The sequence below is a fragment of the Lathamus discolor genome, chromosome 2, assembly GCF_037157495.1.
Source record: "Lathamus discolor isolate bLatDis1 chromosome 2, bLatDis1.hap1, whole genome shotgun sequence".
Lineage (NCBI taxonomy): Eukaryota > Metazoa > Chordata > Aves > Psittaciformes > Psittacidae > Lathamus > Lathamus discolor.
Genome location: NC_088885.1, coordinates 12239680 through 12255455, shown reverse-complemented (window position 1 = coordinate 12255455; position 15776 = coordinate 12239680). Strand labels below are relative to the sequence as shown.

The 15776-nt window shown below is 38.6% G+C and overlaps 1 protein-coding gene across 1 annotated transcript in view; it reads left to right on the top strand.

Moving 5' to 3' along the window:
* POU6F2 (POU class 6 homeobox 2) overlaps positions 1–15776 on the top strand; it is a 286097-nt gene that overhangs the window by 22281 nt on the left and 248040 nt on the right. The window contains exon 2 of the mRNA XM_065669184.1: positions 14998–15169. Within this exon, the coding sequence (XP_065525256.1) occupies positions 15004–15169 (166 nt within the window). The 5' untranslated portion in view covers positions 14998–15003. The remainder of the gene's footprint in view (positions 1–14997; positions 15170–15776) is intronic.

Below are 15776 nucleotides of genomic sequence, written 5' to 3'. Positions count from 1 at the left end.
TAGGATTCCAGGTAATCATTTCAATGCCCTTTGCTATATCTACTTGAGCAATTTGATATGCTTCTTATGATAAGCGTCTATAAACCATTGGTAGTAGTATAGATATGTCAATCCTCGGTTCTACAGAATAACGCGATTACAACTTAATGCGCTGCGTGGAGCAGGAATGTCTTTTGTGACTTGTGCTGTTTGTTTCATGAGACAAAACTTCTTCCCTTTTTACTTTTTAAATTAAACCTAAAATCAATGCTTCATGCTTAAGAATTCCAAGCATGCAAAATTCTCTATTAAGAAGGCAGTAAAATACTGAAATAACTGTGCATTTTCTGATCTGTAATGTTAAACTTTAAGATACCTTACTGTGTGTTTCAACCCTAAATGTTTACTGCAATGACCATTTATTCTCAGTTTAGGTGAAGAGTTAAGAATGTGTTTGTATTCATTTAGGTAAAGCTACTTGGTTTCCCCTCACTTGCTGGTGTGAGGTGCATTCACAGAATGCATTTTGCAGGTCAGGTTTTGGATCACAGTCACCAGCTGATAAGCAGTTCGCTTTGCTTATCCTACCTTACTTCTGCCTCCTCCTATGGTCTAAATGATCTCTCACATTTTATAGCCGAGTTGCTTCTACTTGTTGAGTGAAGTGAAAAGAAAGTGAGTCTGCCTTCCCCTTATAAACTGAAATGTTCACCACAGAAGCCGAGAAGCGAGATGTCTGAATGCCAGTACTACTTCCTACAGAGTTCTCCATCAACCAGATCTCTTGGTTAGATTTTCTAAGACCTCTGTGTCTTTTCAGGTTACTGTCCAAAACTAAACCTCAGACTGCCTTGGACATTGTTATAAAAGCCCCCCACTTCTCTTGCCATGCTGTTGCTTGTGTTGTTTGTGGGGGCTTTATGGTGTTTTGGTTTCCAGACCAGCAATACTTTGCTCCCTGAAGGTTTGTGTGCATGCATTTAACTGTCTTGAAGAATGAGACTGCTCGTACAAAGTTACCCCTTCTGAGAAGTTAAACTGGAATAACCTGCTTGGAGGTGCTTCTGCACCAGATCCACTCTTGGCAGTGGTGTGATCAGTAGATAAACCTCATGTCCTTGCAGAACTGAACTGCCCCATCAGCTGTATGGCTCCCTGAAAAGTGGACTCTGCCATGTGGGCTGAAGGGAGGTCTTTGCTTCATGCCAGGTTGAGACTTTGCTCTGGAGTTGCAGCCTCAGGATGGCAGTATGGTCACTGTGAATGGGTTGGAGTTCCTCCAGCTTTCTCTTAGGAAATGCATATCTTGTAAATTTGTCTCATTTACTCACAGCCTGGTATAGTTCGTCTTTACCTCCAGCTTCTAAAATCTGATATAAGAAATGAAGCCTCAAGGTTGGAGGTTCCATGCTCAGATGAAGACGTACAGAAAATTTCCTTTCCAGCTGCGGAGTTTTCAAGGTTTTGTGTTCCTTTTTCCACCCCTGTTGTAAGTTACAGCTGTTTAACATCGAGGGGATGCTTTTTCTTGAGTTGGGTGTTAGTATTGCTAGTACCTGACCTGAATGCTCCCGAAAACTTGTTGAGGAAGTAGGAACTTCTCTCGCACAGACTAGTGATACTCAATTATAATGTCAGTTACGCACAGCTTATCTCTTTCAGTAGACTTAAGCTCTAACATGTTACATATTTCCACCTTATATAAAGATATTCAGGGTTGGTAATAAGTTTTCTTCAACTACAAGGATACTGGAGGCACATTATTCATAGTGAAAAATTTCAGAGCACATGCTCTTCTCCCCTGCTGCTGAGTTGCTAAAAGGAATAGTGCAGCAAATTTTCCTCAAGTTTAATGTAAGGTTCTTCTGTCTTCAGAATTTATTTGGCATTTTTTATTTTCTTGCAAAGAAATGTTGTAAGCCAAAGCAGTAGGATTTGAAGCAGCACAGGGAGAAAAAAAAAAACAACCTTGCTATGACATTCTGTAATTGTCATGCTCATATTTAAAATAAGATTGTTCACTAAGTAATATCTATGCAGACTGTAGTTCCTTGTTAAAAGTGTCCTGTCAGTGTAAATGTACATGCAGAGCAGGCATATTAAACAGAGTCAGACTTTATTACTGTTGTATCTGTGACACCGACTGGGAGACTAAAAGGGACTCTGCTGTGCATTGTCATCAGCAACCTTATAGAGTGTGCTCTGCTTTCCAGGCTGCCTTTGCAATCTCATTGCCTTAAATGAAGTGCTAAATGACACTTGCAGAACTCTACTGAAAGCAATAGGATTAAATAGGTGTTGCTAAGGTCATAATTTATTAATGATGTTAATGTGGTGTGCGAGGCAGGAGGGAACCCGCTTTGACAGTGAGATCCTAGGCTGAGCCTAGGTGATAGAGCTTAGAAGACACCATAACCATGTGCATTCCTGCGTTAAGCATTTCTCTGTCTTGTAGAACTTCAAATATCAAACTGAAGAGCTTTTTCTACTTGTCTTTTCAGGAGAAGGTTCCAGTCTAAGGAAACTCTTTTCTGTTTGGTTTGGGTTTTTTTTCTCTGCCTTTTTCTGTTATGTCATTTTCATCCTTTTCCTCCTACTTAGTTTTGTGTTTACCTTTGAGCAATTTGCCCCCACTGCTGCATTCCAACCTCACAAGAGTGGTCTCATTGATTCCAGCATGTATACTTCATGCAGGTTACATTCTTGAAGGGCCCAGTTTATACCCTTCAGCTATAGATAAATGACTGTCATATCTTAAAGCCATAATTTAACTGCAGCATAAACATGACTTTGTTTTCATGACAGCAGTTAATTTTCCTCTGTTGCAGTAAATTTAACACATCTGGCTGGGCTTCTTGTAATGCTGTCCAGTACGTTGTCATCTTCTAATTAAGGACCCTTAAAGGTATGTACAGGTCACCTAGGAGAAAGAAATGCCACAGTGTAACTGCATGCCGGGGTAACATGATGAGACCATTAAGAACAGGTCTGAATCCCAGTATAAGTACTCAGTTATGTTTTCACTTCTCAGTTTCATGCATCATCTTTTTGTGGTCTTCCCAAATCACTTTGTTATCATAGGTACTATGTGTTTAGGTACTTCTGAAAGGATTACTTTACCTGTGTTGTTGTGAGGGAGAAGGTGAAATTAATTGTTACTTACCAATTTCTCATCCCAAGTATGTGTTCATTCACTCTTTATTCTTTCCTGATGTCTCTGAAAACAGAATACAGTGGAAATCTGTGGCTGGAAGATGCCTTCAGAAAACAAGCCTGGTAATTTTGATCAATTGTACTCTTGGATGGTGCTGGAATCAGGCTGAGGACTAGAGTTGTGAATGTTTCTCTGAGTAAAGGATTGTGCATGTGGCCATGTGGGACTAAGATCATAAAGGCTTCAAACCACTAGATAAGGCGGATTTTGATGTGATAAAGTCCAGGGACTTGCTACTTAAGTGTGCAATTCATGTTAATGCACCCCGATCCCTGGTAAGTTGCTGATTAATCTAAGTGGGTTATAGCATAGCCCCTCAGTAGCTTTTCTTTAACTGATCCATGGAACAGAATTCAATGTTTCTTTGCATTTAATATATGATCCTAGCAAACTGAAAAGAAGTTGAGCTTTTTTTATCATTGTGGATTTAGATTTTTCTGCTTGTTTTATTAACTGCTGTTCCATACAATACTTGGTCTTAAAAGATAATGAAAGTGATATTCTGTATTTAATTCTCATAGTCCTCTAAAACTGGCTTTTTTTTTCTTCTTCCTTGAAGTGTATTCCCTTCAGAATTCCTGGGCTTCTGAGTTTCTAGGCTTCCCCCATGAAGAGGTAGGCTTGAGCCCAGGATTTGAAGCTGAGAGATAAGCAGAAGAGGGAAGATTGGGAACTGTTAGTAGAACTGTACAAATAGCATAATATATGTAGAGGTTACAGTTTCTCTTTTCTGCTAGAGTTCTGCATGCTTTATAGGGAAGATGTGTGTGTATATCCTGGTGCTACAAAACTGATTCTGTGTCCTAGCAAAGTATTTAGTCTGAGAATATTTAATGCTTTTGCTATTTTGACTGTAAAGGTGAATTAATTCTTTGTGTGAATGATTTGATCCTGTGTTGGGAGCTGTTGGTCATAATTTACTAACAATTCAATAGATAAGCATGTTTGTGCATTACTTTATGTTCTCTTGGAAGCAAGCAAATATTTTGATAGTGATTTAATTGGTGTTATTGTGTTCCCTGCAAGTATGCCCTATTTGTGAGTGCAGAAATGGTAGCACGTTCTTATGGAAAAAGAGCTTTTTCCCCAAACCATTGTGGCTGCTATTGCAGTAATGGGATATCAAACAGGCAAAATTGTATGTGTTGTCAATGGCTACAATATAATTTCATTGACTTACAAACTTTAAAGTGAAGGCATGATGGTAAGCTTATACAAGGTGTCACATTGAAGTAATTGCCCACCAACTTGATTTTTATGGCCAAAGAGAGCATTTTAATATGCACACAAATTCTGAGGACACTCTAGCCTGCATCAGAATGTAGAGATCAAAGGATGTGATTAAGCATTCAGGCTTTATAGTGCTGAGAAATAAATAACCCAAGTAATGAATGAATTAATTAAATATGGGTTAAAGTAAATGAGAAAGTTGATATTAAATCTAGGAATAAGAATTTGGTCTAAAATGCAAACAAGCAGAACAGGGGAAGGTTTATGTCTCTGGTTTTACTCACCCTAAATGTAGCCATGTTTATTTTTTTTGTCTGCCTAAGTCTCTTTGCTTATTATGCTTTGCTTATTATTGATTTTGTTATGTCAAGAATAAAGTGCAAAATGGTGAAGCACCGTTTACGCCTCAAGTTCTTGAAGAAAACAAAGTCCTTAGGCAAATTGTATTAGAAGTATGAAGCTGTGTGATACTTAAAAGCATGTTGAATTTGGAACACATTTAATCAGGAATTAATACATTATGACCTACAATGTGGAAAGAAAGATATGGTACCCAGGTGTTGATGAAGAACTAGTAAGAAGAAGAGTAACCCTGAAGATGGTCTGTAATGGTAAAAAAAAAAAAAATCCAACTGCACTCATTTATCAACAGGAAAGGCATAGAAAATACAAAAAAACATAACATTGATCTCTACAGTATTTGTAGCATTGAATATACTTAGCAGTTATAACAGCAAGTTTGGCTGTCAGATGATCTCAGCATAGGAGAACCATTTGAAAAACTATTTGGGATTCTAACTCTTGACCTCAGAACTGCCCATCTTATGGCACATACATCTCCTAATATCTGGGGGAAAAAAAACATTTTAGTCTGTGAGGCTCAGTTCAGGTGAGGCTTTCAGTTTCTTCAACAGATAAGCATTATTGATATTTTATTCAACGTATACAGCAGATAAAAGGAAATCTGAGGGGTCCACCCCTAGAAGGTATGTTGTGAGAAAAGTTATGTGCCATACTTGTCGACAGAGTTCAAGTATGCTATGGCAAAGTAAGGACATTGAAGAGCACCTCTAAGAGGTGTCTTATTAAGCATGTAATATATAAAACCAAGGCTGAGCTGTCCTCAGTTTGGATTTGTGTTTTGGAAGCCTTCAGCTGTGTTTAGCAAGAAGAATTCAAGGCAGACCTCACTTGCTTCAAGCTGACAGAGAACAATTTGATACTGAAATGAAGATTATCCAGCAGTTTGTGATATTCTGGACAAATTGTGAATTGCCTCATGTGTTTTTCTTGTTTAAGTATTATACCCTTATTTATAAAGGATTTTGAAAGGTTCAAAAAAAATACATACCCAATTTCTAAAGTGGTTTAGGTTGTGACTGTGTATTGTATTATAGTTTGCAATTGCTTTTAAAAGTGGCATTCAAACCAAGAGTTGGATGAAAGTGCAGTTAAATTAGAACTACTTCAAACATCTTCACCAAAAAACTTTTCCAATAGAAAAGGTTGCTTTATTGCACTAAAAGTGTTATGTCCCTGTTTCAACATGTTCTTTCCAAGGTCTTAAGGATTTCTGGTGACAGATTGGGAAGATCCATCCTGAAACCGAAAGCGACTTTCCTGATAGAGCCAAATCCATGGCTAGCTGCTGACAGATCTTGATTTGGGTTTTCCTAGACCAAATGCAAGGGATAAAATTAACTGCTGAGCTTGGTTACTGTTTAACCCATGCTCTGATTTTCAAAAAATCAAGTTAATGGTTTCCTTGGTTCACAACTTGCAAATCCTGCCATGTTATGTAAAATTAAGTTTTTGTTTAACAAGAGGAAAACCTCTTTCAGTTGCTGTGAGTCCCTTCTGCGCTGCCTAGTCAAGTTTCTCTTACATGATCAACATTTACAAGTGATTATAAACTTGGTTTTGGTGTGGTTCTGGATGTGCTGGTTTCTAAAAGCAATTTTAGCTGAATTCTGGCTTTCATATTTTTTCTGCCAAAGTAGCTTCTGGTGTGTGCATGGTAGATAAAGCCTGACAACTGAAAATACAGGAAAATTATTTATAATACCATATTCTGATTAGGCCAAATTAATATCATTTGTATGCCTCATGGTGGAAATCCTTATGAGGCATCTTTCATCTAGGAAAAACTGAGAGAATCCCATTGACTGACTGCATTTCCTAGCTCCAAAGAGGCCGTTTACGGCCTGTTCTTCCCCATGGAGAACTGAAGGATTACGCTGATAATGGGATGCTGTAAGTTCTAAAAGGATCTTTTAAACGCAGGTAGAAGATTGTGTGTAAAGAGAAGCTTTGTGCTTAAGGCACCTTCAAAATTGAAATAGTTCAAATACTTGTTAAAAAAAGGATGAAAGTTATGGAACTGGCAGGTTTGTAAAGACTTGGCATCAACTGCAATGGTTTGGTGAACAGGTTTGTGTCTCCTTTAGGTGGTGTGTGTGGAAAATAAGTCAACCCAATATGAAATAACTTTTGGGGTGATTAAGAACTTTTTGGTTTTATAAGAAAGATTCTTTAGACAGCTCCAACGTGTTTATCACACCAGGGGAGAATGGCATTATATTCCCCCTAACAGTGGTGAATAGCTTTATAAAGATGTTTTTATTTATTTATTTTCTTAATGGAAGACAATGCCTTCCTTTCTGTAACAGATTATTTTTTTTTCTTTTTTTTTTTTTTTAACTTTTATGGTAAATTGGCCCCACAGTATACAGATTTTAAATAATCCTAGTCACTCTTCCAGGCTTATAGTCTTCTAGATGGTTTCTTATGTTTGACATGGCTCCCCGCAGAATAAAACTGACAGAGCAGTGGGAATCATCCACTACTCCTATAAAGAAAATGTGTCAGAGTCTTACTCCTGATAGGAATCATCTTCTCATTTCAGATTTAATTGCTCTCCTATGTCATCCCCTTTTGGGAGACCAGATGGCAGAAGAGTAGGACATCTCTTGAGTTGCTGATCCCACCTAAATGATTGCACAAAATAAGTGGAAAATTCTCTTGAAGGCTTATTCCACCATGTCTGGGCCCAGCCAAAAAAATGTTCCACCTTTGTCCTGTCATGATGTATAGGGCTTGATCGTCTGGCTTCTTAAAACTGGGGTTGGCTTTTGTGTGGCTGCAAGAATCTTTAACTAGAAGGCTGCTTTCTTATTATTTCTCCTGGTGACTGTTCATTGTTTATCTAAAATGTGTTTTGAGGATCATGGTACGTTCCCAGCGTAGTAGCTTCTCTGGCCATTGACCTCTGTACGCATATAAACTTTTGCTGCATGTCCACTGATGGACAAACTCCTATCCAGTAATTCAGACTGTCATTTAAATGTGGAATCATTATAATCAGGCCAAGGCCAAAGTTACAACTCTTGTTATCCTAATAAATGAGTTTTATATAGTTTCACCCTGTACATGGTAGAAAACTCCAAAGACAAAATGGATTGCAAGAAGAGCAGAATGATTCTTATCAGGTTCATAATTGTATCAGAATCATTAAAGTCAATTCCAGTAGTGTTTGGAGTATAGCTTCTATGCTGTGTGTACTTTGGCTTTAGTGATTCCCACGTGTCATGTGGATTGCAAAAAAACACAAACTCTGGATTCATACATGCAAGTCTCTTTTCCAGCACAGCCATTTCTGGACCTGAGATGCAGCAGTCTCCTACAACAACATAGCTCCTCACTTTTTGTATGGTGAAACCAACATCTTTTGTCTCTTTTCTGTTCGAAGCACACAGTGTGTCTGCTGTGGGGTATGTTTAGAGCAACAAACCCATGCTGATTATAAAATAAATGGCAACCTAGCTATTTATGGCTGTGCAGCTGCTGCGTGCGTATTCCCAATGTGCATTTCCCAACCTGAGACCTCTAGTCAGCATGTTGCAGAGTGACCCAACCAGCAAATTGACTAGAACTTCTCCTGTGAACTGTTCAGTTTGCTCTCAGTAGGCATGAGGAATAGGTGAAACATTTTCATTAGGGAAAACAGGGAGGAGGGTAGGGATAGAGGGGAGATATATTTAGTGAGATGTTTTTATGATTTGAAAGTGCATTGTACTATCTCAGTCTTAAGACACAGCAATTCAAGGACATTGCCACACAAAGCTTAGTTGGTTTTGTTTTAAAAACCACAATGTTTCACTGAACTGTAAGATTCCTAAGAATCCCAGCCTGGTTTGGGTTGGAAGGGACCGTAAAGCTCATCCAGTTCCAACCCCCACAGGCAGGGACACCTTCCACTAGAGCAGGTTGCTGAAAGCTCTGTACAACCTGGCCTTGAACACTGCCAGGGATGGGGCAGCCACAGCTTCTCTGGGCACCCTGTGCCAGCGCCTCAGCACCCTCACAGGGAAGAACTTCTGCCTAATGTCTAATCTAAATATCCCCTCTTATAGCTTAAAGCCATTAGCTTTAAGTCTCCTTTAGTGACTCCACTAAGGTCACTATGTGCCCTTGTGAAAAGTCCCTTTCCACATTTCTTGCACTATGTGCAGTGATAGTCTGTCTAATGTTCCAAATTAAATTATTTGAAGCTCAATATTGTTAATAATATGAATATAAGCAGGCACTGGTTAGTTAGCTACATTACTTTTTATCGAGAAAACTCTCCCTTTTAACTGCCATCTGGACACTACATGTGAAGATGAGTATCAGTGGAAAAATACAATGTCCAAAGACACTAGTATTGAGAAAAGGGAGAAGAAAATAACTATCTTCTCGGCTACAAAGATTTTTCTTGAGGAGAATAAATACCATTCTACCCACAGAAAAGTGGAGACTCTTTGGGGTTCATATTGAGTGAGAAGAGCAGGGGATATGTCAGCTTTTTGCTTTAAGAGGAAGGGGAAACAATACTGAAGATCTTAAGTTAAATATGAGTAATATAGGTACTATAAGTAGATATGTAATGCAGTAAATAAAAGAACAAGATCAAAGTAGTGAAGGGAGATCGGTGATCATCCATCAGCAGTCTTGTTTGTTTTGCTTATAGAAACATCCATCTAAGAATGGTGGGTACAGGTGGCTGTGCAGAAAATGAGAAGATTTTTCTCTGTAAGTTTTCTGGGGAAGTGACAGCCAGCAGGTAGCAATAGTCAGAGCCTAGCAGGGGACAAAAGGTTCATTCCAAGTAGTTTGCATGAACCAGACTATGGATAGATTGGGGTGGAAATATCAGCACATTAGTGACAGGGGATAAAACAACATTTAAAGAAGAAAGAATCAAAGAGGGTTGTCTGTAAGAAATCTCTATTTTATGGTGAAAACAATATACTGGATACCTCTAAAAGCAATAAGGTGAAGGTAGAAAGACTAGTTCGTAAGAGGGCTAAGGGAGAAGGTAATCCGAAATTTCACAGGTGTTTGACACAAATCCAATCCTTTTCCAGTGGAGTCTATTTAATGTATTCCTCACTTAAAAGCTATACGCTAAGTTATGTCTTTGGACAGCTTTATACAAGGTTAGGGTAATGTTTTGTTTCGATTACAGTTTGAGTACTTGGTGTAGTCATTAGAATAATGTATTGAACAATGTAAATACTTTTAGTGATAGTATAATTGAAGCATTTACTCTCAAACATATGTATGATGTATGTCCCAAACAGAAGTCTCTGTAAGACTAGAGGGGAGGCAGGATTTATTTCGTGCTTTGAAAAAAAATTAGTTTCCCATACTTCTAAGATGGAGAAAGTGTGTGCAAAGCAACTTCAAAGTAAGGGCAAAATAAAAAAGCAAACTAAATATCTTACTTTTTCTTCTAATGAAAACTTTAAAAAGTCATTAAATGCAGACCAATAATGTTTATAGTACAGTAAGTACAAAATTTAGACCAGTGGCTAAATCTGTGCATGAAGCCTTTATGTCACCCGAGTCCTACATTAAGGATAAAATTAGTTCCTTCTCCCATTTTTAGACTTCTGCCTAGGGCATGTTTCACACAAAACCCATGTAGTTTCCTTTAAAAGCTGTCTTTGATTATTAAATAGTTTTGCTTAGAAACTGCACCTTTACCCTTAAAGTGCAAAGGCAAAGCTTTTAGCACAGTGATAAATGGTCTCCTGTACTTCATACAGTGCTGCAGATAAGGAAAAGGTAAAGATTTTGGCTTTTAAAAGAGGGTGTATAACCAGAACTGTAATTTGCGTTTGCAAATCCACATGATCTTGGCTGTTAAATTAAGTCCAGCAGCTTATTTTAAGTCATGAGGCAGGTAGAGCTGAACAGAGGCGTAGCAGGTATTGCAACTGAATTACAGGAGGTAAAGCCACCCTTGAGGGAGGCACACAGCGGGGAGGACCACTCACTGCACAAAACTGTCAGAGAAATCTTCCAGAAAACAGGCGAGTCTGGAAATACTAGTGATAGTTGGACGAGAAATAGATGACAAGTTATATGAGTATCTGCAAGAGATGGGTGTAAAATTTGTCACTACATGTGTGGTATATACAGCTATATTTTGAGTAAGGAGATTGTAATTCCTTACTTGTCGCATAACTAGAACTTTACTCTTGTGTTTATGCCAGCTGAAATTCTGCAGCATTATATCCCTTTTATGTACACTTGCCTCTTACTCAAAGCATATTAAACCCTTTTTGCAAAGTTCATCTGTCTGGTTTTGAAATATTCTTAGACTTCAGTTTTTGTATATGAAAAGCTAAGGCTTTGGTGTGTCTGTCGGTCCATGGAAGATCCTGTGTTAGAGTGCAACATGTAATCTGACATTTCACACCTTCAGGAAGGCACATTCTGGGTGTCAATACAACAGACATCCAGGGCAGGGAGGAAAACAGATCCTTGCCTCAATGCACCTCTCCGGTGCCAAGGGCCCTCTTTGGGTTGGACTTGGTATGTGGGCAGAGGAGAAGGTTGTTGATCTTGCAGCTGGCATAGCAACTACTCCTGAGTTGCTCTTAGGGAGGCCATTGGGAAAGACAGGAACAGCCCCTCTGCTCAACAAGGGATTTTGCAGACTAGGCTACTTGCTGTGAGCTGGAATTAGAATTTATTATACTTAGTGTAAAAAATAATAGTTCTTAATCGTGCATAATTCACTGCAGTAATGGCACGATACTTGAGTAGGGAAAGCAACTGAAGGCCTGGAAGCAACCTGAAGTTGAAATAAATGTCCATTTTTTAAAAGTGTGTTTTTGAAGGAAACAAACCTTCCTTCAACCCATCATTTAAGTGAGTTATTTAGTCTTCATGTAGACTAGAATTTTAGACAGTATCTAATCCATCTGTTTATAGAGAAAGTTGCTATTAATTCACCACCTGATAGAAAGCTATCCTAGAGTTAACTACAGGTTCTGGTACTGTCTGAGGGAGGAGGCAGCAGTTGATGTTATTTCAGTTTTTCTAGTACTTACCTCTGTGTTTAATACAGCTTTGCTGTATTAAATTCACTGCTAACAGTCTACCCAGCCATGCAAGCAACTATGTTGATGCTTACTGTAGTGCATGACTTGGTGACATCTTGCAGCAAGGAGTTCCACAAGTTTTCACTGCTTACTGTTTGGAAAAGTATCTTTTACTATTACTAGCTTTGTGACTTTTTTGTTTCAGTGGAGGCCCCTTTTCTCCTCAGATGAGGTAGGGTGAGTAGTTCCTGATCTGTGTTTCCTCCCTGCTATTTATTATTTTGTGTACTTTATCATGCTCATTTTAGCTCACTTTTTTCCCGTGCAAACATTCCCAGTCTTTTTGATCTCTTTATCATTCTTCTCACACACGTTTCTGATGTACATTTCTTACATGGGCTAACCAGAAATGAATGAAGTACTGCAGATGAGACTGAATTACTGATGTATGTAACCAGTAAAAACCTGGCCCCATTGAAGTTGCTGGGAATTCACTGACATCTAAGGGTGAAGGTTTCTTCTAGTGTTGTCACTTTTCCTGCATTATTCTATCTCCCATTTTTCATGTATTCAAATTTGGCAGCTGAGACTTTAATCTAGAATCGTAACGATGCAGCATCCTCCGTTAAAGTCCTGTTACTCCTCAGATTAGCAGTGTAGCTGTGTGGACAGGATTACTTCCTTCCCCAAAATACTTCGAGAAGGGTCAAATTATGTCCTGATTCACGTTTGTTGGAGAACCACTCTTGGTGTTAGTTTTGAACAGCTGAAACTGAGAGCAGCAGCTCAGGCTTTGGAACAATGCTGCTTGTGTTCACAGTGACCTTTAGCTGGAAAATCTGCTAAAATACATTATTTAGTATATGAAAGCAAAGAAACAATTTTTTTTTGCCTCAGTAAATGACTGTCCATAAAGCAATAGGAATAAAAGGCAAAATGACACAGAGTTTTTCCCCAGCATCTGCAAAAGGACTCTGTTAACTTGTTTTCTCCCCAGAAACATCTAAGAAACACTGAGATTGTTGCTGGCTAATAAATACAGTGAATGAAATGTTAATAAATCACCAGCAATTTAGCCTGACAATAACAGGGATTGACCACATTGATTAAATTGATTATGTTTCATATATTTCTAATATGTAGACAGAAGCCTAATTTATTTTCTGAAGAGTTCAAGGTAGGTATCACTGGTTTAAAGAGGGGGGGGGGGAAAGTCAAAACAATGGAGTAATGTTTGTGGTTGCTATCTGCAATAATCTAATGCTGACAGAGAGCAGTATTTTATTTAGTAATTAACAGTGTAAAGGGGAGAGAAGCTGTCATGTTGGTTCTTAAGCTGGGGAATGTGATGAAAGATGATATCTGCGATCTCATCCTTTCCACTTGTTTAGGATTGTCAGGATGAGAAATGTCAGCATTATGAAAGCTCAGCTCTGCTCTTGATATGATAAAACCCTTCAAAAGCCAGTCTTTCTCTCCCTCTCCCCCCTCCTTTTTCCCCTCTCCCTCTTGCACTTGCTTTTTTTTTTTATTTATCCTGTTTTGTTAGATGGCAGAAATATAATTCTTTTCTTTCTTCCTATTATAAGCCACCATTTTTGTTTTATTATATGTTTCACAACCCCTAATGCCCCACTGAAAATTACCTTGTTAAATGACAGTGTTTCAAAGCCATGAATCCTTTCCACCATTCCCTCAGAGGTTTGAAACAGTCAACAGACTGTAAAGAATAAATAATAAAAAAGTATTGATTATTTTGATGACTGTGAGATTCAATTAAGTATTAATTTTGCCCTCCAGTGGACCTATCAAGGTATTCAAAAGGGAGGATTCGGCTCAGCTAAATGCGTGCTGAGTGCTTCAGCCTTAAATAGGGAGAAAATGTGTTTACCTACAGTATTTGAAGAGGAGTGCATTGATGCACAGAGTCCAATATTTAAGTGCTGTGCAAATTAAGCCCTGGTGACAGTGACATTGTTTTCAGCGATATAAGTATTGACTAAAGAAGTGCATTTGATGACAGCTTAAACTATTTGTATTGATTAACATTTTCATAGATTATCATGTGTCATATCAAATTCACTTTTCAGACATGAATACATTAAAAAACCCATAGGCAAACATTGACCAATGTGAGGACGGGACAGAGGGAACATGCTAACCAACCTACTTGCTCGCTGGTCACCTGTTCTCTGCATAAGAGCCATTTAGGCATGAACTTTGCAATAAATAGCTGCCAGAGAGCGCAACAAGGTCACTTGTTCCTTCTCTTTTTATTTTTTTTTTTTAGTTTCCTCTTTTTTTCACTCTGGTTTCGGAGCTGTCATGATATTATGCCTATTAATTTGCAAACAGAATAATAGAGTGTGCTTGGAAATAATGCCTGACCCCCAAATGTCCTCAATGAGCAGAAGATAAAACAGATCCAAACCAGCAAGGAACATATTTTCAATGTATATACATGTCTAATGTTTTATGGGGGATATTATGTTGCAAACACAAGAATAATTGCAAACTGTGTGTGTAAGTATCTTCCCTTATTTTATCTTCTTTTAAAACATGCTTTCTGTGTGATTTTCTTATTTTCAAAAGAAAAAATTATGTTTGTGTGTGCTTATGGACTTTGGGAGCATAGTATCCCAAAGGCAGGAATAGTTAAATCTGTGTATCTCTGTTGAATATATGTGATGCAATGCCTATTTGCTGCTGAGTGTTTTAATGGAATGCTGGAAACTCTGTATTTGATTCTGGTAATGTTGTACAGCTGAGGATGCCTCTTTAAATCACTGTGGAGTGCTCCTCTTCCATGGCTTTGGAGCATACAGGAATTTCTTTTCTTACTATGTTAAGGACAGGGTGAGGTGTAAAAAAACGTACACACAAAAAAGCACATCCCATAATTAAAGCTGTGTTGGTTATGTTGCTTTCATAGAAGTTTTTCTCCAAAGCATCCTGAATCTCTCACATGCTAGTTGAGCTTTAATAGGGTGGGGAGTAATGGAAAACTCATTGGATCTGTAATAGCTCTTCACTTGACTGCAGCCAGCAATAACAGCAGGAGCAGCCAGAGATAAGAGAGAGAGAGAGAGTGAGTGTGTGTGTGTGTGTGTGAGAGGGAGGGAGTGGAACAGAGACTATACGCACAGCAAAGCTGCCACTTTTTTTTTTCCCCTCACTTTTTTTTTTTCTCCCCCATCCTAGGATCCAATGATAGCTGGACAAGTCAGTAAGCCCTTGCTGTCACTGCAGAGTGAAATGAATGCAGAGTTGAGAGGTGAGGACAAGGCTGCTACTTCAGACAACGAGCTGAATGAGCCCCTGCTTGCGCCTGTGGAATCAAATGACAGCGAGGACACTCCCAGCAAGCTCTTCGGTAAGTCTGTCTAGGTATTTCATTTCACTGCTACCATGTTGTCCGGAAGAGCAATCTCCCCCTGCTCTCTCCCTCTCCCCCCACCCTGACTCCCCCCCTCTCTTTCGTTGTTCGCTCAATTTTGTTCTAAGTACGAAGGAGTAGCTTGGAGCATGCAGGCATACAGCCCTCTGCTCCCATTGCAACTGGCTACCAGAATGACAGCGTCAGCCTTGAAAACTTTTGTCAACAATGAACTTATTTTATGCAAGTTGCAGACATTTTAGGCTTGCTTTGGCATGTAAAAAAAAAAAAAAAAAAAAGAAAATTAGAGGGGGGGATCAGTCTCTTGGAGTAGTTCATTAACATTTATTGGGTCAGGTGCTGGTTCTAAGGCGCCTTGTTCTAAGGATGGATTAAAGTGCAAAGTTAAGATTTTATATGGTAAAGATAAAGCTGGCTGAAGAGAGCTGAAACATTCCCGTAGAAAACACTCTGTACTGAGTAAACAAAGGCTACGAAGGGTACTGCACATGGAGCTAATGGTTTTAGAATTTAAATTAGAGATATTTCTCCTGAAGCCTCTGCAAAGAGAAATTACCGATTGGATTTTTAATTTATTATTCAG